Below are 26,850 nucleotides of genomic sequence, written 5' to 3'. Positions count from 1 at the left end.
TACGCTGTACATCAGAACAGCAAACATTTCATGGAACTTTGGTTAGCAGGGGCCTGTTTTGCAAGGGAGGCAGAAGAGCGTATTGAAGGCATTGCTCATTCCAAGATGACCTTTTCATATGCATGTTTTTGTTTAGATGCTGTACTGCTTGAACTGCCATCTTAGGGAAATCAAACAATTTGCAAACAGTTTTATAAACCCTACCTGTTTTAAACACTTCCTCTTCTGATCCTTGCTCAATTTTTTTTCATGTTGAACACTGCCAAGCCACATGGGAGTCAACATAGACATGCTTATAAAGAGTGTTAACGAGTTTGTTGATTTTATTCTAACATTCAAGTTGTGAAAATAAAACACAATGATAACTGGTTTTTGCATACGGATTTGTATTAAGTAATGAATCAAAAATTAAGTATATTAGGCAGCCCTAGATTCAGTTTTGAGGAATGCCCTGTGCCAAGTTAGTCCTGCTTTACAGTATTACCACAAAACTGCAACTGTGGAAAAAGTACAACAACAAAATAAAAATTATGACACAAATAATGTTATACTTAGATTGTGTTAATCATTTGGCTTACATTTGAAATCAGACTTTGCTAGGATAACCCCATTCAAACTCCAGAAGACTGAATGCAACTACAGCGGTTAAGAAAATCACAGTTTCACTAACAGTATTTTAAATTTTCACGTTAACCCTGAACTTGCTGAAACATCAAGAGTGTGTTTCTTCTTTATTCCATTTAGTATACTCTGGGTTGTTTTCTATAAAGTACTTCTTCTTCTTCTTTCAGCTGCTTCCATTAAAGGGTTGCCACAGTTGATCATCTGTTTCCATCTATCCCTGTCTTTTACATCATTTTCTTCCACACTGACAGCCTTCATGTCCTCCTTCACCATATCCATAAACTTCCACTCTGGCCTTTCTCTTTTTCTCTTGCCTGGCAGATCTATCCTGAACATTCTTTTCCCGATGTACCCATCATCTCTCCTCTGCAAACCATCTCAATCTAGCCTCTCTCGCTTTGTAAAATTATATATTTGCTTTAAATCGCATACTCACTTTAAATGTAGTTTTGCCTCCATGTATGTTAGTAGCAGAATCTCTTTTATTCGCCAATAGTTTAATGTATAGGAATTTAGCTTGGTAGCTTTGGAGCTGCTTATAATAGAAAGAAACTTACAAATAACAAAGTGAACCAACATACCTCAGAGGAATTAGCAACATACAGTATTTGCTGCATTTTACCTAGATCAGAATAGATGGTTGTAAATGTTAATACACAAGATTCATCAGTCCCTTTATTTATTAGGGAGGGGGACAGGGAGATGATTAGGGATTCAGGGGTGTGTACTCTTATTATATTACACAGTAGCTGTTTGGTGTCTGTTGTGATTGGATAAGCACATTTGTTTTTTATCAGCTAAGTAAATGATGATTAAACGTTTAGAGCAAATTCGGGTAAAATTGAAAGCATTCAGTTAAAACTAAGTATTTTGTTATACTTTGTATAATTAAAATATTTACAAAGTTCAAGTTGTTCAGCTATTGTAATTGTTAATATAATTTAATATAATAAAGACAGTTTAAAACATTAAAAAATAAAAGAATATATTTACATTTTGTATTACTGTACATTGTATTTTTAAATGCTACCTATTTTCTTAAAGCATAACTTTTTAAAATTAATTTGGTTGTGGTGCTTATTAGGCATGGCACCTACACTCAGGTGTCAGTGAATTGTATCCTCAGCAACCAACAATCATCTCGTCAAGCTACCATTTTCTCCTTCCTTTACGTTATTGTGCAGCTAAAATGTGTGTGTTATAAATAAATGCTTGACACAATGTAATTTATACAAGAAAACTGCAATTTTTAAAAAGTGACAGGAGTCGGCTAATTTTTATCTCTCCTCAGAAACGTCCTCTTTCTTATTTTTAGGAAAATATACATCATGCATTGTGTATTGGCACAAATCCTTGAAGACATAAGTTTATCTGCTTGAAAGCTATAATGGAATTAGATAATCTTAAGTAGTAAAATAAATGCATCTTTTATGCCTTTGAAATAATGTCTGTTTACATAATATAGACATTTTTATATAAAAGAGGATTTTAAAATTATTTTATTTTAGTTTTGACAAATAATTTCTCTCGCATTATATTTACATTGCCCTGTTCCATTGTTGATTAATTGTGTTTGAATATACTGCGTAGAAACATGTCTGTTTTACCTTGCTTAGAGTGTTCATAAATGATGTATGTTTACATATGTATAAATAACTGAATGTACAGTAATGTCTTTCTTCAAATAATTGCATCACTGCTAGGGTGTTTTTTCTGTTTTTCCTAGTCTGACTTGGTCCTAGGAACTGTTTGCTTCTTCTGAGTATGTATCAGTAATGGTAGTGTGGGCTTTTACTTTCACATATCACAAGTAAAGTTGTTCAGGCATTCTGATATATCACCAGTCACTAATTCTGGTTGCACAGAGCTTCTTGGTTTTGGTTTGCTTTCTTTATTTGCAGTAATTTCCTTTCTTCTTTAAAATGAATTTTCAATTAGGGCTGGTCAATATATCAAATTTTAAATTTGATATTTAAGGAAAATTAATATGCAAAAACACATCTCACAATGTCCAGCAATATTATTTGATTTTCCACAACTTATGAATGTTAATTAAAATCTGTAAAATCTCCAGCAGATACAGTAAAAACAGCAGCCATAGTAATCTTTTGAATTATTGAATGTTTATCGGGTAGGGCTGAGTGTCAGCACTGATGTCCCGATTCGTTTAGATTTTATCTTGATTGAATTAGCATGCACTGATTTATCTGAAGTGCTGTTCTTTTTAAAGATTACTTAACCAAGCATAGAGAATGTTAACATAATGTGGAAAATTTCAGTAACACTTTATCTGAAGGGTGTCTACGTAGTCACTTACTATGAGTTTAAGTAGCAGTACTTGATTACTAATGAACAGTTATTTGCAAGATGGAGAACAAAATATCATTGCTCTTTAAAAAAAAAAAAAGCCTTTTCACAGCACTGCACTCATTCAAAATATACTACATGTATCTGGTCTTCTTGTTTTAATACAAAGCAATGACATCTACTTTATAAAATATCTACAGTATATCATCTTATGAATAATATTATGAAATAATCAAATATTACTTAATAAGTAGTTAATTAGTAACCTGTTCATGTGTTATGAATCTCCATGTTGACACCCTTTAACTCAATTGTTACAAAATTTATTCCCCTGTTGAACATTTAAAATAATCTTAAATTACTCAAAATTAAAGATACAGCGGAAAGACTTGGGTCTATACATATCTTAATAATTAATAAATTAATCATATCTTCAGTTGCTCACGTGTAGCAGTCGTGCTAATCCATCTCGAAAATGTGTCCTGTCAGTTCCCCCTCAAAAAGTTAACTTTTTAAAACAAGAATCTAGAGCTGATGCTTGTTGACTGTAGTGTTAGTTGAATGGAACATAAAAAGCAAAGAACCAGCTATGGTGACTGACAACGTTGCAGTACAGCTGATGGAGCTACTTCACGTCAGCTGCTTTTTGCACACACTCACTTTGGAATCACAGGCTGCTCTGAAACTTCCAACAGTTGCCCGCTTGCCTGGCTGGGTGAGGCACTTTGAAAATTTATTCCACCATAGCAGTACAGTTGGCCATGTGTTTAAATAGAAAGCAACGTTTATTGAACTTACCAACACACAAACTTGTAATTGATCCAGTCACGCGATGGAACAGCACATTGGAGATGTAAGAAAGATTTTTGAAACAACAGCCAGACATCTCAGCAGCTCTGTATATAGGCAGCAAGGGTGCTCCCGGTGTGACTAGCATGTGGCACTCTTATCTGCAACACATTCGCTACAGGTGCTCAGGTGTTTTTAATATAGTGATGAGATTGTCACGAACAGGCAATTGTCATTAACAGGTGCATTAGCAACATCTACTGGACTGGATGCCAAAAACAGAGATAAGGAAAAAATTACATATAGTAATTGATCAGGATAGAGATTCACAATATTTAAGAATAGATTTTGAATCATTTAAATGAAAAATAACGATAAATAAGACAATCCAATATTTTTACCCAGACCTAGTTATGAGGAAAACCTGTATTACTGGCCATTTTATTTTCATTGTGAGCTTGTATATACAATTTATTTTAGCATGTGAATTAAGCACCCTAATTACAATAACTGATATTCAAGGTATAGCAGATTCAATTTGCTTTAAGATTTGTAAATATGTTACCTTGGTGATTTAAGAATCTGTTAGGAATATTGGAGGAAGTTAAATTTCCAATCATTTTACTTTGTGAGCAGCGATTAATAATATGATCATAAAATATCAATTAGTAAAATACAAATCTTTGTGATTTTATTTTAATGCCAAATTTTAATAGGGAGATGTACTTCACTGTTCATGAGTATTAAAAGTGAAAGCTTTGCTGAGTAGCTGAAATGGCTCAGTTCTCACTAAAATATCACTGCCCTCCTCAGGATTTCAAGCACCAACTTATACAGTAGATCCTTTCCTGGAGTGCCAGCCCTGTAGAGTACTTATCTATACAGTAGAGAAAGAAGCACTGGATGAAAAATATGATTTGCCCAACCGAAATTTTAGTACTTACTAAGCTGGTAAATGTTACAAAATAAATACACAAAAATGTTACAAAAAAACATGCATATGAAGGTACTGTATGTAATTTGGAACTGTTACAAATAATGTAAATCATAAAACAATACATGTATAATACCAAAACGTGCATGTGTTATAATCTATGTTAATGAATCAAGATCTTTGTCTTTGCTTATATAAAACTGATAAACTCCTAGAGGAAGAAAAGAGAGAGAAAGCAATATTTACTGACTGGCAGATGCCAGCAGGGAAGGTAATGGTGCTGAGCGCATTACCTACAATGGAAACTAAAATGTAGGTAAAGAGTGCATCTTTTAAATTTCAGATCAGATGACAGACTGAAGGTAACCTGAATTAATTAATATGTGTAAATTGTGAAGTTGGTATATTAATTAGGTTTACTACCTTGCAGTTCCAGGGAAAAATAGGTTTGACTCCCCAGCACATTTACCACCTGTTGGCATATTTTACCCATGATTGCATGACTTTTTCTTCAAGTACTCCATTTTACTGCTCCCTTTATCTAAATTCTTGCATTCTAAGTTATCTGAAGATTAAAATTGCCCATTACAAGTGAATGTTAGTGTATAGGTGAGTGTGCCCCATGTTGGACTGGTACCCTGTCAAGTCTTATTCACCACGTTACAACAACTACTGCTAGGGTCTCTTGTTCCCTGTGATCCTGAAATTGGTTAATTGAATTAAGGTAGTTATACTATGCAATTTTAAAACACTCAAGTAATTGTGTTGTATTATATCTTCAGCTAATAGATAGTACTTTAGTTAACATCTGGCACTGGCACAAAACTAAAATATCTGTTATTTATTTTGATATTCTAAGCACAAAGTGTACTGTTAGTTTTTAGTATTACACATTATTTTTTTAAGTGGAATTATTAAAAAATTGGTTTCACTTCTATGCACCACAGCAAAATTAATATAAAAACATGAAGCAAAATATGTTCTTAGTGAGTTAATCTTATTTAACCGAGAGAGCTTTAAAATGCCATGCCTAAGACTGCCATCTCCGCTTTAAATTATTCATCATGTGGCATTATTAATAATGAATTATCAAAAGCAGGCAAAGCCGACAGATACATTTCTTAGATTATTGCACTTCAGTGCATCTCCTCATTGGATTACCATCTTTCATTTTTGAGTCTTATTTAATAAATGTAAAACTTTAAAATATATCTTACAGGAATATTTTAGAACTTTGCTGTTGCTAATAACAGCAAAGAATTCAGCTAAAACCTTGTGTCTATCCTGCTTTTAAAACTCGCTGTTCTAGCAGATATCAAATTTTTTGAGACTTTGGATTCTTGGTTGATTATTGAATTCAGTGTGATCTAATCAATGTGTCAATCAATTATTGCTTATTTGGTGCTCTTCAAAACGATAATGTCTGTTTAAAGGAGCTACAGATCATGAACACTTTGTTATTTTCATATAAATTATACATTACTGCACATGATATCCTTTGATAATTTCTTCAGTTAGTATGACAGTAATTATGAAAATCTGGAGTTGTTTAGCTTGGCATTTAGCTTCTCAGTCTCCTTTTTTTAGAACCTTTTCTAAACTTATCTACTTACAGTACTGCTGGCTTGCTGTTTTGACTGAATGGCAGTAAAGGTTGTGCACACATTCTTCACAGCATATTGTCCAGTCACGTATCTGGGGGATAGGTGGGTGAAAGGATTGCAATTGGTAAGGCTCTTCCCTTGTTAATTTTCATTATAATGCGAGGGTATGTTTGTGTTATGTATTCTTTATGTTATGTAACACCCTTTAAATAGTAGAGAACATACAGTGGGTACGGAAAGTATTCAGACCCCCTTCAATTTTTCATTCTTTGTTAAATTGCAGCCATTTGCTAAAATCATTTAAATTAATTTTTTTCCTCATTAATGTACACACAGCACCCCATATTGACAGACAAAAAAAAGAACTTTTGAAATTGTTGCAGATTTATTAAAAAAGAAAAACTGAAATATCACATGGTCCTAAGTATTCAAGTATTTTTAGTATTTTTTGGCACGATTTGAAAGATTAAGTGCAAATATGAAACACACAAGGAAGAGTAAAGGAATAGGAGACATGAGTTCCTTACAAAGACAGAAAGTATAAAAGTGGGCATTAGACGAGCAAGGCACCACAAAATGACAGAAACTGACAAGCACATTTTAAAATGAACATGCTTTAGAGATGGAGTGCCGGTTGAGTGGTTCAGACGCACAAGAATACCAAGGAAAGGTGCTGAATTCACTTGGGTCAAGAGATACCAATATTTTAAAATTTACTCTGTTACCTATCTTTGACAGGTAATGTGGTTAGTACTAAAATAAACCAGGTAGTTCATGATGATATCATTCTTTATAAATCTTTATTAGTTTAAATTTTATGCTTAAATCCCCCAGAGATTATTACTCTCCATTTGTTGTTACTCTAGGGGGGATTTCTATCTCTGCCACATGTTTGAACCCTGCATTGTATTTTGATATTTATGAATGGTAAAACTAGTTTAATTAAATTATAGTTGGGTAACTATCCAATTAATATGCCAATATTTTAAAGCTGTTGTTACTGTTAGCGTTTTTATATTGTGTTACATAAAAAAGGCCCAATATTGTTCATTTGAATAACAGAGGTACTTTAATAAAAAGCCTTTGCTATGGTATTGATTATTATAAAATTTCACTTGTGTTGGTATCATGACAGTCCTAGTGGCAATTCCATATTCAGCCTGAGAAGCTGAATAAATGAATAGGCTGTGTTTATTTATACCATTTTGCTTTAGTTACAGGTGCCTTTCAAACAGTTAAAATTTAAGTAAACTAAATTTAGTGTTAAAAATGTTTATTTAGTTAGCCATGCTTGACATTGTGAATGCTAACATCATTGTTTTTACTGTATGTTTTAGGTTTTTAAATCACTTTTATCCCTTTTGCAAACCTACCTAGTCTTTTGAATACAAGAGACAATAACACTGTAGTGAAATATACAGTATTTTGTTAACCCTATCGACTTTTTTTTTTTTTAAAGATAAATATTTAAATTAAAATGAACTCATTGGTGGAAAAAGTTGGTTTCTTCTGTGTAGAGTATGTAAATTTTTTTTGTCTACATGATATTCCTCTGGCAGCATGAATTATGTTCTCTCCAAGTCTGGACTAAAGGTCTTGTATCAAATTACATCTTTAGGTTGCTCTAGTCTTATGTGTAAGGCTTTTTTAAGTGCACCCAGAATTGGATTGATAATGTATTATTTGCTTTTGAGTATTACTGTTTTGTTATTTCTTCCCTTTTTATGTAATCTAAACTAATAAAAGGCAAAGCCCTCACTCACTCACTCACTCACTGACTCACTCACTGACTCACTCACTCACTCACTGACTCATCACTAATTCTCAAACTTCCCGTGTAGGTAGAAGGCTGAAATTTGGCAGGTTCATTCCTTACAGCTTCCTTACAAAAGTTGGGCAGGTGTTATATCAAAATTCTACGCGTAATGGTCATAACTGGAAGCTGTTTTTCTCCATTTACTGTAATTGTAATGAACCGAATTACACAATTGAAAAGGCAGCAAAAAATATGAAGTGTCTGATAAGCATATTCATAAATGCAGCTACTGTGGAAACAAAGCACACAGTGGAAAAAGTCAATGTCCCGCTAAGGGAAGACAGTGTAAAAAAAACCCGTGCATGCAGTGATTCAGGTCTCAGATAAAGAAGAAGACGAGCTGTTTATTGATGCAGTAAGAAACGAATCGATGAAAGAAACCTGTCATCTTTACAACGATTGACAAACACGGGATGTAACTTGAACACAACACATCCTACAAATACGAACCTGATTTAAAGAAATAATGATAATCAAATCCTTGATGACAGCAACACTCAGTAACACACACAAAACAAATACTGTATATTGACAGTCATGTTACATTATTTTTAAAATGTTCCCTTTTCTTTTTCTAGCTTTTTTAACACACTACTTCTCCGCTGCGATACGCGGGCATATATATATGTATACATACTCGAATAATGGATACTTTATTCGCCATCAATGATTGTTTGGTAAAGCCATACTCAGTGTATTCATTAGATGAACGGTAAAAAAGTAAGAGCGAAGGGAGGATGACTTATTGAGGCATGCAGGCTGTAGTGCGCCAACTCTATCTGAATTGCGATCACATTTGAAAAATATATCTTTTCAAGTTCTATTTAGTCCATATGTGTCAAACTCAAGGGCCCGCGGGCCACATCCGGCTCGGCGTGTAATTATATCCGGCCCGCAAAATCATTTTATATACTGTATTATTGTTATTAATGGCCCGGGTATATGAAGCGCTGGTAACACAATAAACTACAGATCCCATAATGCAATGCAACGCTTCAGCTGCCTTGCCGAACACTTAACACGTTAATCAAGTCTAGCTTATGATGCTGCAAGTAATTGCGAAGCTAGCTCACACGATGCTGAAGAGAAAAGTTGATTCTGAAAATAGAGCCTTTAAAACCGATGGGAGGCTGAGTATATGTTTACTGAACCCGTGTGTCTCATTTGTGGAGCTAATGTGGCTGTAATTACAGAATTTAATCTAAGACGGCACTATGAGACAAAACATCAGGGTGACCTGAATGCAATGCAGAAGATACAGAAAGCAGAAGAATTAAATAAGAATCTGACACTTCAGCGGACAATTTTACCCGTGCACAATCACAAAGTGATTTCAAGTGAAGCTGCTTTTATGGGAGACACAAATGCACCAGTGCACCTTGCCCCACCTTCCCTGTTGCCAAGTAATGTTAAACCAAGTCGTCACTACGGTGTTCCCAAATACGCACTTTGCTGATAAACTGAGCGCACTGCGCACTGAGTTTGCACGGCGCTTTGGTGACTTTGAAGAACAAAAAAGTCCGTCTACATGCGGCTCGAACCTTGTGCATGTTTGGTAGCACATATCTGTGTGAGAAGCTCTTCTCAGTGATAAAGACTAACAAAACAGCACACAGGAGTCGCCTCACTGATGAGCACCTGCAATCCATCCTGAGAATCTCCACAACACAGAACCTCACACCAAACATAAACGAACCTGTGGCCAAAAAAAGATGCCAGGCGTCCAGCTCTAAAATGACATATGAGCAAAGACAACTGAATGATTTGATTTGTTATTGCTGAAAGGAACACATTTTATTTATATTTCCAGGTTTTGTTATGCAGCATGTTCATATTTGAATTTGTATAATTTTGACAGGATATATTTTTATGGAGAGCAAAATCTTTTGGGATATTTAAAATCTAAGTTTATTTTTATATAAAATTACATAAGAGTAAAGAAATTTGAATGTTTGTTCTTTTAACGTTTACTTTATTTCTAACTTGTATAATTTAGACAGGATATATTTTTATGGAGAGCAAAATATTATAAGTTGTTTAAGGTTTGAGTTGATTTATTCAGGAATAATATTCCTGTCTGTTTTTACCATTCCTACCAAAGATATTTCTGTCGACTAAATAAAAATTCCTTCTATTTAAAATTTAAATAGAACTTGAACAAATATGATAGTTCATAATATCCACGCAGACTTGCACATAAGAGCGGGAGTTATCCGTTTTAACAAGCAGCGTATTGCACTGATACGAAATAGCTGTGTGTGTATATATGTAGATATGTATGTATATGTATATATATGTTTATATATATGTGTGTGTGTATGTATGTGTGTATGCATATGTATGTGTATATATGTAGATATATATATGTGTATGTATATATGTGTATATGTATAGATATGTATATATATATATTTATGTGTGTGTGTGTAAATAAATAAATATATATATGTATAAATATATATGTATAAATATATATGTATATATATATATGTATATATATGACAACAACACTCATCACTCACAACAGTGACAAAACAATTACATTGACAATCATGTTACGTTATTTTCAAAATGTTTCCTTTTCTTTTTCATTGCTTCTTTAACACACTACTTCTCCCTGCGAAGCGCGGGTATTTTGCTAGTCTACTGTATATAGTGCACTGTTTTATAAGCTGTCGTTTTATTTTCTTTAAGGCACTTGCAGACTCTCTGAATAATCATAAGAAAGCAACAGCAGATGGGGAAAAACATGAGGAATCACTACTGAGAGAAACTGCTTCCAAAGAGGCTGCCATGGAAGAAAAGATCGAGGAATTGCAGTCTGACCTGAAACAAGCCAGAGTTAGTCTAGTCAACACCAAGGCAGAGAACGAACGGCTTGTTTACATCATGCAAGACCTCAAAAAGGTACTTCACTTTGCACTCGGACCTCTTTAAGTTCTTTAAACAATCAAAATTTACCTTATTTTATTTTATTGCTTAAAATTCTCTTTCATAGAAAGTGTTGTAAAGTAGCAAAGGTCTAACTTTTACTGAATGATTTAACTCTACAGTATTAATAAGTAGTTATTCTAAGACTGTTTTTTATCAATGTTCTTGAATAAAATTGCTGCTGTGAAATGTTTTGACTGATGACACCAAACACAACAATTTGGTTGAAATGTATTCTTTGGAGGCCTTATTTTATTTCTGGATATACTGTACAATCAAATCAATATACTGCTTGCTCACAAATAATCTCCAAGTATACACGAGTAAACGTTTAAAAAAACAAAAATCATACATTTCCTTTGGGGTAAAAACATTTTAATTTGACACTTTTCTTTTTGTTAACTTACAGTGTTAATTTCAAAAAAGTTTTTATAACTGTCATCATCACTGTCATTTTCAGTAGATGAGTCAAGGTGAACTTGATAGGATATATGCTGGCAAATGAAACCTTTGTCTTTATGAAACATTTAATCTTCATGTGATTTTAAACTGCAAGAGGTCTAGTCAAAATTGCTCAAAATGTTATTGCTATTTGAAGAGCAGAAAGACATATAGACAGAGTGATCAAATTCTGAAAGTGATTTAGAGATGACTGCTGTTGCATGATGTCCTAATCTGATGTTTTATTATGTGCCTTTTGGATCATGCACTATTTTATTAGGTCAGCCTTTTATTTTATTTTTTTTATTTTTTTTCCAAGAAGAAAGCCCTTCTTATTTGTTGTATTTTTATAACAAACTCTTTCACTCACATTGAACTAATCATTAGCTAATCACAGCAAAACCACAGCCACAAGTTTCCCAAGCCCTAATTCTTTTTAGTGCACAAAAATAGTCTTTTTTCCTGCTAAATGCTTTACCCAAATATGGTGCATCAGTTTAATTTTATATAAAAGCTGCATAATACCTTATTGTAGTGTATTGCTGTTACACGTCATGTCCAGAAAATAATAGCAGGGTTAAGTCAGTTCATTTGAATTTTTTTTAGATTAAATTTGATTATGTTTCTCCAACCAGAACTCATTTAAACTGCAAAATAACATACGCTGGTGTTTCTTTCTAAAAGCCAAAAAATTAGATTACTTTCAGCCAAGTGACCGCATCGGTGTCTTTTTCAGAGTTTAATAGGTACTTAAACACATAGATGAGCGTCCTAGATTTATACATGGTCCTTGTCATAACCCATGCATGGCTTTAGTTTTACATTTGGTTCTATTATTTATTCATGCCGTATTGTTAAATGAAGGTGTAGGTCCGTCAAATGGAAGAACATTTTGAAAATGACAATTATTGATAGATAGGTACTTTATTAATCCCAAGGGGAAATTCACATAATCCAGCAGCAGTATACTGATACAAAAAAACAATATTAAAGAGTAATAAAAATGCATGTAAAAACAAGCAATAACTATGAATAATGTTAGCTTTTACTCCCCCGGGTGGAATTGAAGAATCGCATAGTGTGGGGGAGGAACGATCTCCTCAGTCTGTCAGTGGAGCAGGACAGTGACAAAAATCTGTCGCTGAAGCTGCTCCAGTGGATGCAGTGAATTTTCCATGATTGACAGGAGTTTGCTTAGTGCCCGTCGCTCTGCTACAGATGTTAAACTGTCCAGCTTTATTCCTACAATAGAGCCTGCCTTCCTAACAAGTTTGTCCAGGCGTGAGACGTCCTTCTTCTTTATGCTGCCTCCCCAGCACACTGTGTTGCTGACCACAATGTCAGACCTGCAGTTCCCAAGACACACATACTGAGGTCTGTCTGGAAGATAGTCCAAGATCCATGCCACCATGTGTGAATCTATTTCCATCTCAGTCAGCTTGTCCTAAGGAGCAGAGGTTGGATGGTGTTGAAGGCGCTAGAGAAGTCCAAAAACATAATTCTTACAGCACCACTGCCTATGTCCAGGTGGGAGAGGTCATTGGTGTAGCATATAGATGATGGCATCCTCCGCTCCCACCTTCTCCTGTTATGCGAACAGCAGAGGAGGTGGTGAAGCAGCAGCCTCTCCATGGTGTTCATTACATGTGACGTCAGAGCAACAGGCCGGAAGTCATTCAGCTCACTAGGATGTGATACCTTTGGGACTGGGGTGATACAAGATGTTTTCCAAAGCCTCGGGACTCTCCCCTGTTCCAGACTCAGGTTGAAGATTCGCTGTAGAGGATTCCCAAGTTCCAATGCACAGGCCTTCAGCAGTTGTGGCGATACTCCATCTGGACCCGCTGCTTTGCTGGCACGAAGTCTCCTCAGCTCTCTGCTCACCTGCGCTACTGTAATTGTGGGTGGGGATGTCTCTCCTATGCTGGTATCATCAGAAGGATGGTTGGAGGATGCAGTACTCCGAGGTGAGAGTGGGTTAGGATGGTCAAACCTGTTAAAGAAGTTGTTCATTTGGTTTGCTCTCTCCACATCTCTCTCGATGGTGGCACCCCACTTCGAGCTTCAGCCAGTGATGATCTTCATCCCATCCCACACTTCCTTCATGCTGTTATTCTGCAACTTCTGCTCCAGCTTTCTCCTGTACTGCTCCTTCGCCGCCCTGAGCTGGACTCAGAGTTCCTTCAGCATGCGCTTGAGCTCATGCTGATCACCGCCTTTAAAAGCACTTTTCTTCTGGTTCAAAAGGCCCTTGATGTCACTTGTAATCCATGGCTTGTTGTTAGCATAGCAGCGTACTGTTCTTACTGGAACTACAATGTCCATACAGAAGTTGATGTAATCAGTTGTGCAGTCAACAGCCTCTTCAATGTTCTCATTATGTGACCCTTACAGTATATCCCAGTCTGTAGTTCCAAAGCAGTCTCTCAGAGCCTGCTGTGCCTCAGGGGACCACTTCCTGAATGATCGTGTGATTGTAGGTAGCGCCCTCACTCTTGGTTTGTAGTGAGGCTGAAGCAGAACCAGGTTATGATCTGCTTTCCCAAGCGCAGGCAGCGGGGTGGCGCTGTATGCGTCTTTAACGTTTGCATACAGTAGGTCAATAGTCCTAGTTCCCCAGGGGGTACAATCCACATACTGGGAGAAGGCAGGTAATGTTTTGTCCAGCGTTACATGGTTAAAGTCTCCAGAGATTAGCACAAGTGCTTCAGGGTGCTGCGTTTGTAACTTAGCAACTGCGGAATGGATGATGTCACTCGCTATTTCCGCGTTCGCTCGAGGGGGGATGTAAACAATAACCACAATCACGTGTCCAAACTCTCTGGGCAAGTAATAGGGGCGCAAACTTACGGCCAACAGTTTGATGTCCCTGCAGCAAGTAGAGATTTTACCGTTTACATGTCCTGAGTTGCACCACTTTGTATTGACATAGAGAGCGACTCCCCCTCCTTTCTTCTTACCACAGGTATTTGTGTCTCTGTCTGCTGTAACTGTGCTAAACCCGGGTAGCTCCACGTTAGCATCTGGGATGGTAGTTGTTAGTCACGTTTCACTAAAACAGGGCAAGCTGCATTCTCTGTAGGTTCTGACATTTTTCACCAGCACAGCCAGTTCGTCGATCTTATTTGGTAGTGAGTTCACGTTTCCCAGGATCACAGAAGGCACCGATGGTTTATAGCGCCATTTTCTCACAAGTTGCTTGGCTGTTATCTTATCTTTTATCTTACTGCCGGCTCGGCTGCCCCAATATCATCTTCTTACCTCGTCTGGTAAATAGGGAACCACACCGGTGTGGGCATTTCTTCTCAGTGCTTTAAGTTGACTACGTGAATAGGCGAGTCTCGGAGTGTAAAAATCTATGTCAAGTAGTAAAAAGTGTCCAGGGAGCAATTCCACATAAAAGAAAGTGGTAGAAGTGATCAGTGAAATAGAGAAAAATAGAGAAAAAAAGGTAAAAAGATAAAGTCATACACGGAGCTGCTGGAATGGATGACACTCGCGGCGGCACCGGATATCAGTATGATATTGTACTGTCTATGAAGTTTTCTGCTTTTCTTTTTTCATTTGCATGCAGTGGTTTCACATGAAAAAGTACTTAGTTGATCATGTCATAACTTGATCATGGTGAAATATTTTTGTATTGCTCACAATTGATTCTTAAATGCAAAAACATGTTAATGAAAAAAACCCACTGTATATTTTTCTATCGAAAATGGAACTCCTTACAAACAGCTACATTAAATATTTCAGTAAGTATTTTAGTAAAGTACTTTTCACTGAGCTCTCACACCACATTGTATATGTTATACAAGTAAAATTTATTGATTATACAGTACATCCTTGCTATGGCAAGTATTACAAAATATGAAGAATGTGTTTATAAAACAAAATACAAAGTAAGGGTGAAATTGATATTTATAGTCTGCATTAGATTTGGATTTAGATTTAAGATAAACATATATAACATAGATGTTATGTTTATGTGCATATATAGCATGTTTTAACATTTAGCATTTGTATATTCATTACTCCACTTTACATGAGCATTGACATTAAAACGGTTGGCTACTTGATGTTGCTTATTGCTCAGGGGTATCCCCTTGCATTAATTCTCCATATGTTAAAAAGATGTTAACATGTGTTAAAGACCACTTGCATTTTTAATGATTCATGCCATAGATTTTGCTAGATATTTGCTGGTAAATGTGATGTATCTAAAATTTGTTTGATTTTGGCTGAAGCTATCCCCATCACCAAACCAAAGTGATTGGCATGAGGGTATAGGTATACTACAGAATTAATTAATAACCAAAAGTCACTAGTTATGTATTACATTATTCAAAGGAGTTATAGCATTCCGATTCCTATTGTTGTAATTTTGTCATTTTTCATGTTCTTGTCTATACTTAGTTTGTAATTGTACCCACTTCATGGGTGTACAGTGTATGTATTATTTAATGCTTGTTAATTTTTAATATGTGTATAAAAATTATAATACACAATATTTGTGCTTAGCAAAATGGATACATTTGCCTGTCAAAAATAGCCTGTCAGTCTACACTTCAAATGATGAAGTGTTTTTAGAAAGGTTTGTAAATGTATTAAAAACTCTTTCATTTATATTAGTATTCTGAGTCTTTGCTGTGGCATTCCAAATTGTGGTAAGGTTCATCCTTTGTTTTAATAATTCTTAAGATGTGTCTACAACTTGATTGGATTCAACCTGTGGCAAATTGAATTGATAGGACATAGTTTAGATAGGCACATACCCATGAATGTGACACCCCACAATTCACACTGCAAGTCAGGACACAAGCAAAGCCATGGAATCTAATTAACTCTATGTAGACCTCCACAGTCAGATTGTGATGAGGAATGGGTGTAAAACCATTTGTAAAGCTTTGAGTGTTCCCAGGTGCACAGTGGACTCATAACTTTGAAATGGAAGAAGTGAGGAACCACCACTGCCCATATTTATCAGGCATCACAGAATAACACCTAGGTATTACACTTAAAGTCTGACTAGGATACAAATTTGTCCTGTCTCAGAGTAGGACAGGAGTAGTTATGAAGTATTCTACACCCACTCCCAATGAGGAGTTAGGAGTTCATGTTGGAGGATTTTAGGGGACCCCAAAGTTCAAAATGGTACTCATGAAGGTATTTTGTACTTTCCTTGGATGCCTTGATGGCGCAGTGCAGTTTTCTGTTGCTTAAGCTAAGGCTTCACCACAAACACACTCAGTATAACATGGAGGAAGTCTGGGACTGGGTAGAGTTACTGGATTCAAGCAATCCAAGGCTCAGGTGCTAGAAGGAGATGTGGACAAAGCTAACTCCCTGAACCAATGTTTAATAGATTTTCCCTCCCACTTCCACCTTTTTCCAATGACCACTCTTCCCACACTACCCCTTCTTAAAGCCTGTGCTGACCAACTTTGTGGTGTCCTCTGTCACCAGTTCAGTCTGTCCCTACGGCTTCAGAAAGTGCCACTTCTGTGGGAAACATCCTGCGTTGTTCCTGTTCCAAAGAAGGCAGACACCTCTTTACATAATGACTTCAGATTAGTGGCACTTCTGTCTTACATCATAAAGACTTTTTTAAGAAAGACTAGTCCTGGACTATATGAGTCTTCTGGACCCACTGTAGTTTGCCTATCAGACGAAGACAGGAGTGGGGTGTGATGGTGTGGGTCGGCTCTACACTACCAGATCCCACCAGGAGCCTCTTGAGCCCAACACTATTGATAGTCATGGCCGAATGAGCCAGGCAAATGTGGACACCATACAAAGCAAGGGGAAGATGTAAAAAGTGCTCCAATCCTTTTTTTTAAAACAGTCAAAACAAAAGTGTCCAAAATAATCAATCAAATAAATTATTCCTTTAACACCAATGGTAAAACCAGCTGTGCAGGAACTGTCCCTTAAGACACATGTCCTAGTGCAGTTAATTAAAACCACCTTCTCCTCTGGTTATCCTTGCAGATCATTCAGCTGAGGAGCTGTTTACTCAACAGACCCAGCCTTTTTTCTTGTGCGGTCCGGGGTCCCTGTTGCTTTCATGGCTCCACAGCAGGGTTCCCAGTCTGAAACTAAGCTCAGGTCCTTCCTTGCCATGGACAAAGGAAAGGCACACCATCCAAGCCTCTGTCACTGACTCCCACTGCCTTCCCAGAGCTGCACTCTTCCTGGTCACTCCCACTCTCTTAAATTGCTCAGCTGGAATGAACCATCAGAGCAACCCCAAGCATTGGCAACATGATGTTGTCCTGAGGCTGTCCTCATCCTGGCTATTTTCCTCCTCACTCCTGCTTCCCTTTTTCCTGCCTGCTTTAACCTCCTTTCTCCAGTCTCCCTTGTTTTCCTTTTTTTCTAACACTCACTCTTCCCTTTTTACAGTGGGGTGAGGCACAGCTGTGGCAATAACAGCTCCAGCACTAGTGAGGGACATGGACAATTCTGCACATGTGCACGAAGTGCAGGGCTATCCGCTCTCACATCTTGTGCTGAAACTGCTCAGACCATGCTACAACATCCCACCCAAAGATGCAAGTGTTGCTGTAATTTGTTTATTTAAAACTTGCAATTATCTATCTGCTCCACAAAGCATATTCTCACCTGGGCAAAGCTGGCAGCACTGTGAGGATTATGCTTTTTGATTTCTCCAGCACCTTCAATGCTATCCAGCCATCCCTGTCAAGAAGTAAACTCAGATATAGTTGGATGATGAGCTTATGGTGTCCTGGATAATGGACTGTCTGTCAGGCTGACCGCAATTTGTGAGATTCAAGAACTGTGTTTCTGATGAGGATGTGAGCAACACTGGAGCACCACTAGGAACAGTCCTATCTCCTTTTCTCTTTACTCTGTGTACCTCAGACTATAAATATAACACAAGGTCATGTTATGTACAGAAATACTCAGATGATTCTGTACTTATAGGGTGTATTGTTAAAGGGAATAAGACAGAGTTTAGGAGTAAGGTGGACAAGTTGGTTTCTTGATGCAGAGAGAATTATCTACATCTTAATATCAGCCAAACCAACTCCTTAAATATTTGGGGGTCCACATTAATGACAGGTTAGACTGGTCTTGGAACACAGAGAAACTATATAAGAAAAGGCAGAGACTGTGTTCTTTTAATGAGAGGAGTGACATCCTTCATATCTTCTATAAGTCTGTGATGGCTCGAGTGATTTTCTGTGTGGTGGTGCACTGGGCTGATAACATCACTTCAAGAGAGGCCCACCAAATCAACAAGTTAATTGAAAGGGCATGAACACTGAGTGAGGACTTTCAATCAAGTAATCATTCAGCAGAAGTAATGTCAGGAATCTTTATGGGGTCTCCTTTCCAACAACAGCAATATACCTATGTAATGCTTCACTGTGACTGTGACAGCCAAGTCAGAACTTCTTTTTTATTTCTTTTGAAGTCTTCTTGCTTTATAGTAATTCCAGTGTGTCTTCAGACCAATGTGTGTTTGTATATTTATTTATTTACTTTTCTACCTATTTATGTATTTATTTATTTAAAGAGCTTCTGTAAAAAGCCATGTTTCCCCCAGGGGGAAAAAAGTTCTATCTATATATCTAACAAATTGTGCAGAAAGTAAAGAGCTTTGAATACTTCCTGAATATATGTACTGTATATACATTTTTAATGCTATGCTGCAGTATTGTGCTAAAATCATTTTAATTATTTTTACCTCTTAAAAAGCACTAGTACCATAGAGTGATACAGCAAAAACAAGATTTTGTTAACATTTGTTTGCAAATTTATTAAAAATAAAAAACTGAAATATCACATAGTTAGTACTTATCACATAGTTATACTTAGTTGAGATGTCTTTCTCACCAGTTACAGTCTGGAGACTTCTTGGATATGATGCAACCAGCTTCGCATACCCAGAATTTGGGATTGATGACCATCATTTTAGCAACCCCAGTCAACACATTTTCATACTTATTTAGTTACTGAGTATTTTCGTCTATTTACAGTATGTCCTAATGTGCTGCAGTGTTAGTACATACTGGCTTGCATAGAGAGTTGTAGCTTAAAAAAAATTATTCACATCACCTCTATTTATATAGCAACTTTATGAAAGGGTAAATATTTTTAAACACTAAAATAGGGATGCTCCAATGGGATTGGACGATTTACACTAAAAAAAGACTTGATTGGTGGTTGGTAAAAAGGCCGATCACCAAAACCAATATATTCAGCCTCTGCTTTTCTAAGCTTTAGTTACAGTGCTGCTTTATACGAGGTAATACAGTAGTTGAGCCAGCAGGTGTTCTTTATTTCTTTTCTTTTGCAGTGAAGTTCCTGCAGTGTAAATAAACAGCAGGGAGTGGAGGCTTGTTCTATCAGTGAAGGAGAGGTAATTGGTATACATTAAAGAAAGTGAAGTAGTAAACTAGAGTCCTCTTTTGCAAATAGACAAACAGCAAGAATAGGTACTTTAAGGAATTCTTTTGTCCTTTAAATTAAAATATAAATCACTTGGGTTTAGACAGTGAGCTTGTTTTAATTGCAGGAACTTATGCTTTTAACTGGAAAAAGAAAAGATAAAGACAAATTTGAAATGGTTACTTAATAAATAACAGGATTTTTTAAAGATTTATATTGTGTTTAATTGCCAATACCAATTAATTGATTTGTGAGAATATATATACATATATTTTTGTTGTTAGAGAAATGCACACAGAAATACCATATATACTCGCGGATAAGTTCTCCTGCAGATAAGTCGCGACTTGATTTAACTGTATAATTTCTGGTATCTTTATAATGTTGGTTGTATAAGTCAAATGCGGAAAACTCACGCTATTGGTCCAAGAGACAATAATATGAGAGTAACCACAAATTTTCTATGCATTGTGCCAACATGACCACATGGTAATATCCAAACTTTTCTGAAGCAATGTTTGCACTGATTTGTGTTTTTTGTATCGTACACCCTCATACACCTTTATGGTAAGAGCATCCCTTATCTATGATGAAATGTTCATTCAGAAGAAAATATGAAGCTGGTTTTAAATTAAATGCAACAAGATTCGATGTGCCTGAGAAACTGATGTGAGTTTGGAGGAGGGAAAAAAAATAAATTTAAGTGTCTCATTTTTGAATGGGCGTATAAGTCGAGGTCTGATTTTATGATCAATTTTTCGGGTTTCAAGACCCGACTTATACATAAGTATGTATGGTAAGTTGAATTCTAGGATATATAAAGTTTTAATTCACATTTGTCATGAAGTTGTAAGTTTGTTTATAGCAATATCATATGCTGTAAAACCATCTATACTTCAGTGAAGTATATAACTGAGGGGTGGATATTATTTTAAAGTAGTTTCTCATTATTCATTTAGTAATCGGGCAGAAGAACATATACAACATAATAACAACTGTGTCTCCATAAAATGGCCTAAACATTTATGTGGCTATTCATAATTAATAGACTAAATGTAATGAAACTGTAGTTCCTGCCTCATGCATGTTTGTTTTACTACACAGGAGTGTGAGTGCTTGGAAGGAGAAAAGGGTCATTTGCGGGATGAACTCAAAGAATACAAAGTTCGAGAGTTAAGGCAACTACAAGACAACACTGAACTAGAGGACGAGAACATCTCTTTGCAGAAACAAGTTTCAGTCCTGAAAGAGAATCAGGTACTAGCTAATATGAGTGTTGTTTCTGAATTTAAAAATTTAAATTAAACAAATTGAAACAAGTAACTTTATTGAAGATATTGCTATTCCTGCATAAATTCAGTTTTTTTCTCTTTGTTATGTAATTTTAATTGAAATATTAAGTATGAATGCTGAACAGCTTTCTTCAAAGCTATATTACTAGTTACCTTTCTGCATTTGTCTCGTATTGTCTTCATTTTATGCAGTGTTTCAGAAGGTTAACATCTCTTCTGCTTTACCCTAGTATTGACAGCATTGGACAGAGTAGATCAAAGTTTACTTTGAAATTAGTGTTGCTTAACTATAGCACAATTGATTTTATAATGTGCTATAAATCAGTTTTTGATTCATTTGTTAAGATAAATCCTTACAAGGCAGCAGAACTCTTTACTTTTATAGTAAAATTATTTTATAAAGCAGTTTGGCAGTAACTTGCAGCTCGACAGTTAATGTTAAGACTACAGCTGTGATGTATTATACATCAGAGCATGCATAACTCTAGAACTATTTCACCTATTGTACGTGCGAAAATTGAGATGAACTGATAAAAGCACAACATGTTTGAGTGTTGTCTACAAGAACAAATGTAGTATACTTTACCATTGAGTCACATAATGAATATATTAGAGAGAGTGTGTGGTTTTTCTTTGAATAAGAAGTTTAAGGAAAATTTCACATAGTCATTTAGTCATAAGGTTTTGCAGTGGCCTAGTCAAAGTTCTGATGTGAACCCCACAGAGATTTTGTGGCAGAACCTTAAGTGGGCAGCTGAAATGAAACAGTTCTCTGGAGAATGGTTGACCAGACGTTTTCCAAAATAATGCCGAAAGACTGATCTTACTGGAGGTGTTTGATTGCAGTTGTTGCTGCTGAAGGTGGCACAAGCAAGTATTACATTTAGGGTGTAATTACTTTTTCATACGGGTGTTTGTGAGTTGTTTTTGTTTTCAGAAAATCAAACGCTCATTTTAAATCTGAGTATGTGAATGTTGCAGTCTAGCTCCAGCTTCACTGGGATATAAATTAATATCATTCTGAACAAAAAATTTTAAATTCCTATCGGACAGCCTTGGTGTCGCAATCACTCCTAACCCATAAATAGGATTAAAGCGGAGAAGGACAAATTGACCAGAATTGCCGTAACCACACTACTAGTACGTAGACTTTTCCTTTTTATTTGGAAAAATTCCAGCCTGCCAGTTATAATTCAGTGGGTAACTGATGTTCTGTACTATTTGAGATTGGAAAAAATTTAATTCTCACTTAAAGGATCTGTTCAAAACTTTATTTTAAATATGGCAACATGTAATTAATCAAATTTTAGAATAAGTATTTATATTGGGGAAAAGAGCATTTTTCTCGCCTTGTTTTGTTTTTCTTTTTATAGATTTGCTCTTGCTGTTTGGTTCTTTCTCTCGGTCAGAGGTTGAATTTTGGTTTAAGTTTGACATAATTTTATGGAATGTTGTTTTCTTCAAACGATACCAATAAAATTTAAATTTGTATTACACTAAATTTGTTTGAGAGGATAAACAAGTGTTATGAATATGCCAAAATAGAGGAAATTAGGGAGGGGGCAAATCCTTTTTCTCTGCACTGTCCACATCTTTGATAGCATCGATTCTACCCATGTCAGATGCACTTTCTTGTTCATTCATCTGTTTGACAGCAAATTCAGACCCACAGACTATCCATAGACCCAAACAAGCGCACTGTAAAGTGCACATGCAGCCACTTCCTCTGCTTTTTGCTCCTGGAGTCTGCATTACAATTGTACAATTATTATTTTTGTTGTAGTGTAGTGCCTTTTCTTTGAACACTGACAGTAAACTTTTATTAAGAAGGTGTTATAAAGGCTACATATTAGAAAGTATTCAGTTTTATATACAACCAGCCTGGTTCACATACTGTGTTCTATTAGCAATAGATTAATTCTCAAAGGCGATCTGTAAATATAATGTATACAAAGTAAAATAGCAGTAATAATAATAAGAAAAAGAAGGCCATTTATTTCTTGACACCCATGAATTCTGTACAAAGAAATTCAAACAAATCAGAACATGGTTAGAGTCTGTGTTTTTAAAAGTTTATGTTTTCACCTATACTCATTGCAGTGCTAAGCTGGTATTATCAGAAGTGCACCTTCGCTAGAGAGCTTTTCATTTTCAGGGGTTGATATTACTGGGGTAGTGCGAATATAAGTAAAAACTGAAACTAAAGTCTGTATTTCTAAATGAAAACATAGTAGGTATGGATGGAGTCTTAGGGTACACTAATGTTTAAAGATGTCACTATACTGACTTGTGAATACATGACATTCAGAGGCATGTTAAAGGCTTCTGAACGTGTGCACCACCTCAAAATCAATATTGTTATCATGTGAAACCGTGAAAAGACGATTCTGGCCTTAGGGGCAGAGTTTCAAAGAAAAGGCCATATGTGAAACTGGCAAATAAAAACAAGGTTAAAATGGGCAAACTAACACAGACATTTGACATAAGATGATTGGAGAATTGTATTATTCTCAGCATTCTGAAAATTGTATTATTCTCAGCATCCTGGAGATGTCTTTTCTCTGTTGCAGATGATACTGGCATTTGGTGTGTATTTAGTGAAGACAACTAAGGACTTGTAAGGCATTTCTTTTTCATACTTCACACTCTAATGTTCTTATTCTCTTAAGTAGTTGCCAATCTGCACCTTCCCCTTCTTTTTCGGTCCTGGTTAGATCCATTTGGGCCCTCTACTCTTAAAACAGTAGCAGACAGTTTTGTATGAAACCTTCAGTTTCTTGGCAGTCTGTCACATCGAATAACTTTAACTCTGCAGAAAACCAATAGATTGACATGTTTCTTGATAAAGCTGATTAATTTTAGCCTTTTTTGAACCCAGAACTAAACTTTAGCAATGCTAGTACCCTAACCCTACTTTCCTAATTTCCATTTAGCATTAACACATGTCTATTTAAGAATAAGCTAAATGAGTTTACCATTAGAACATTGAAGAAATTGCTGCTGAAAATGGATCTTTGTAGCCATATGTGAATAATAAATTAAAATCAGTCATTTTAAGAGGTAATAGCCGTTATACACACTAGTAATGCCTTGGATATATTGTTAAATCAACTTAATGGTATCTTGTTAAAAAAATTTCTGACCTCAAACTTTTGTCTGGTGTTGTATAATAGCCTAATCTACAAATACAGGAGTCGAAGTCAGTGGTGCTATAAAAATTAAGGAGTTTGAGTCGAAGGTTTTATGCACCAACTGCACAGCCCTGCCATTCAAAATGCAGAAGTTGGGAATTCCAATATAGAGACAACCATGTCTTAAGAATATGTTTTTGGGTATGCATTACTTTTGTAAAGTGGGAAAAGCCTGTATTCTCAAGGGATAAGCTTTCATTAAATCCTTTCTCAATAATTGTATTTTGATAAATGTATACTTTTCTTTAATATTTGCATATCTCAACAGTTTTCCACAAAAATTCAACTGTATGGTTATGCAACATTCCTTGGCCAGCAGCACAAGTGCAGTCTACTATTTCCTTAACACCCGATGATTGTGCGAGCACCAAGATAGAGTGACATTTATCTGACTGAGTAAGAAACAAAAAATCAGTTCAGTCCATTGTTTGGTGAGAATTTAACCTAATTTACTGCTATGAAAATAATTATAAGCTTAGGTGTTGTGGTTGATCATTATCTGTCAGGTTCATGTGGACCAGGAACCACTATAAAGGAAGCTGGGACAAGGCCTTTGTGGTCACTTCTGTTTTAAGGTTAAGGCAAATCTACCATATATACAGTGTTAAAGTATACACTAAGTGTAGTAATTGGCAGACATTCTTTTTGGTGAGAAGATGTGTGTAACCTAGTGTTCACCATCACCCCAAACATGCTAAGCGTTAAGGTCTCCCAAATGTAATATCATAATTGAAACCCTGTTTATGTATTTATATACAGTATATCAAGTATACTGTACATGACAGTGATGCTGTCAGAGGTAGCATTGGATTAATTAATCCAGACTATGAGTATGAAGTGTGTGCACCATCACAAAAAAACTTTACAAAGAAAATTGCCTGATTTATTACATTAAAAACGAGTTTATTAAAAATGTACATTATGATAAAAAAATTGAGTTGAAAAGTTGCTATCTGGCTTGTCAACGTGTGAGGCAACACTAGGCTGGTTTTGTGGACAGTTTATGACTAGACTCGGGTCTTGTTTTTATGTTGCTCAGGCACTTTTTGTGTGTTCGCTGCATCTCTTTGCTGTCATTTCCTGTTGTCACAACCAGCTTCTTGGTTTTTCTTCATCTTTCTTAACCTATTTTGTCCTAACCACACTGCATGCTGAGCATAAAAAGATTGCAGGAGTTCAGTTGTGTTTGGAAATTCTAAATATGTTGTCTTGTTAGCTGATAATCTCTTCTAATATTATGCTGTGATTTAATGGGTGAAGCATGTAGTTTTTGTCTCATTTTTAAGTCAATGTAATGTTGTTTTACAATAAGGGTAGAAACAATAATCCAGTGTCTTACTGGAGAGAAAATAACTAGCAATCACAATGAAACAGATTATAAAATCTGCTTGTAGAACATAGCAGTTAAAATAATTATAAATTGCTGAAATAGTTTGTACACACTCCTTCTTGAAACACATCCTGAATGCAGTGTTTTCATAGCATATATATATATATATATATATATATATATATATATATATATATATATATATATATATATATATATATATATATATATATATATATATATATATAAGCTTTATTTGTTCTAAAAATGCATTATAAAAGAAGTGTTGCAATATGACAGCCAATCATAAGCTTTGGTGAAACAAAAGTAGGAAATTTTTAAAATATCTGTTTAATCTATACTAATAAAAGGCAAAGCCCTCACTGACTGACTCATCACTAATTCTCCAAGTTCTTGTGTAGGTAGAAGGCTGAAATTTGGCAGGCTCATTCCTTACAGCTTACTTACAAAAGTTGGGCAGGTTTCATTTCGAAATTCTACGCGTAATGGTCATAACTGGAAGCTATTTTTCTCCATATACTATAATGGAGTTGAGCTGGATGGCCGTGGGGGGAGTTTAGGTGTGACGTCATCACGCCTCCCACGTAATCACGTGAACTGACTATCAACGCAGTACGTAGAAAACCAGGAAGAGCTCAAAAAAGCGCTGAAGAAAACATGCATTATATAATTGAGAAGGCAGCGAAACAATAAGAAGCGAGCGATTGACATATACAACCATATTCATGAGTGCTGCTACTTCGGAAACAAAGCAAGGTGTAAACCTAAAGTTTAAATTAAGTTCATAGACAGGCTGCCGCTGGTGTTTGTAATTTAGTGCCTGCCCATATCAGGCCGTCCGTCAGCGGCAATCCAATAGAAACACTGCCGCTAAATATTCACGGGTGAAGGACTGTGCTTATGCAGAGGAAGATGAGATGGTCAGGGTGGTGTTTGGCACAAACTCAGCGAAACTGCAAGAGAAACTTTTAAATGCTGGGTCTTAGCTGACATTACATACAGCGGTGGACATCACACGAGATGGCACCAACACAGCTGGGAACCTTCGATGCAAGAACACCAAGCGGCTCACGTGAACTGACGCAGTGCAGACAAAAAGCAACAGTTCCAAAGAGTGCTGAACAAAACCGAATTACACAATTGAGAAGGCAGCAAAAA

The 26,850-nt window shown here is 35.9% G+C and overlaps 1 protein-coding gene across 6 annotated transcripts in view; it reads left to right on the top strand.

Annotated features, from left to right (window-relative positions):
• Window positions 1-26,850, top strand: part of zgc:162200 (uncharacterized protein LOC558638 homolog) — a 94,112-nt gene that overhangs the window by 10,873 nt on the left and 56,389 nt on the right. For all 6 annotated transcript variants that reach the window (XM_039774125.1, XM_039774127.1, XM_039774124.1 and 3 more), the window contains 2 exons: window positions 10,769-10,981; window positions 20,963-21,115. In XM_039774125.1, coding sequence (XP_039630059.1) covers window positions 10,769-10,981; window positions 20,963-21,115 — 366 coding nt within the window. The remainder of the gene's footprint in view (window positions 1-10,768; window positions 10,982-20,962; window positions 21,116-26,850) is intronic.

This window comes from Polypterus senegalus, chromosome 13 (genome assembly GCF_016835505.1).
Source record: "Polypterus senegalus isolate Bchr_013 chromosome 13, ASM1683550v1, whole genome shotgun sequence".
Classification (NCBI taxonomy): Eukaryota; Metazoa; Chordata; class Cladistia; order Polypteriformes; family Polypteridae; genus Polypterus; species Polypterus senegalus.
Note: the sequence above shows the minus strand (reverse complement) of the source record. Positions and strands in the feature narration are given on the sequence as shown.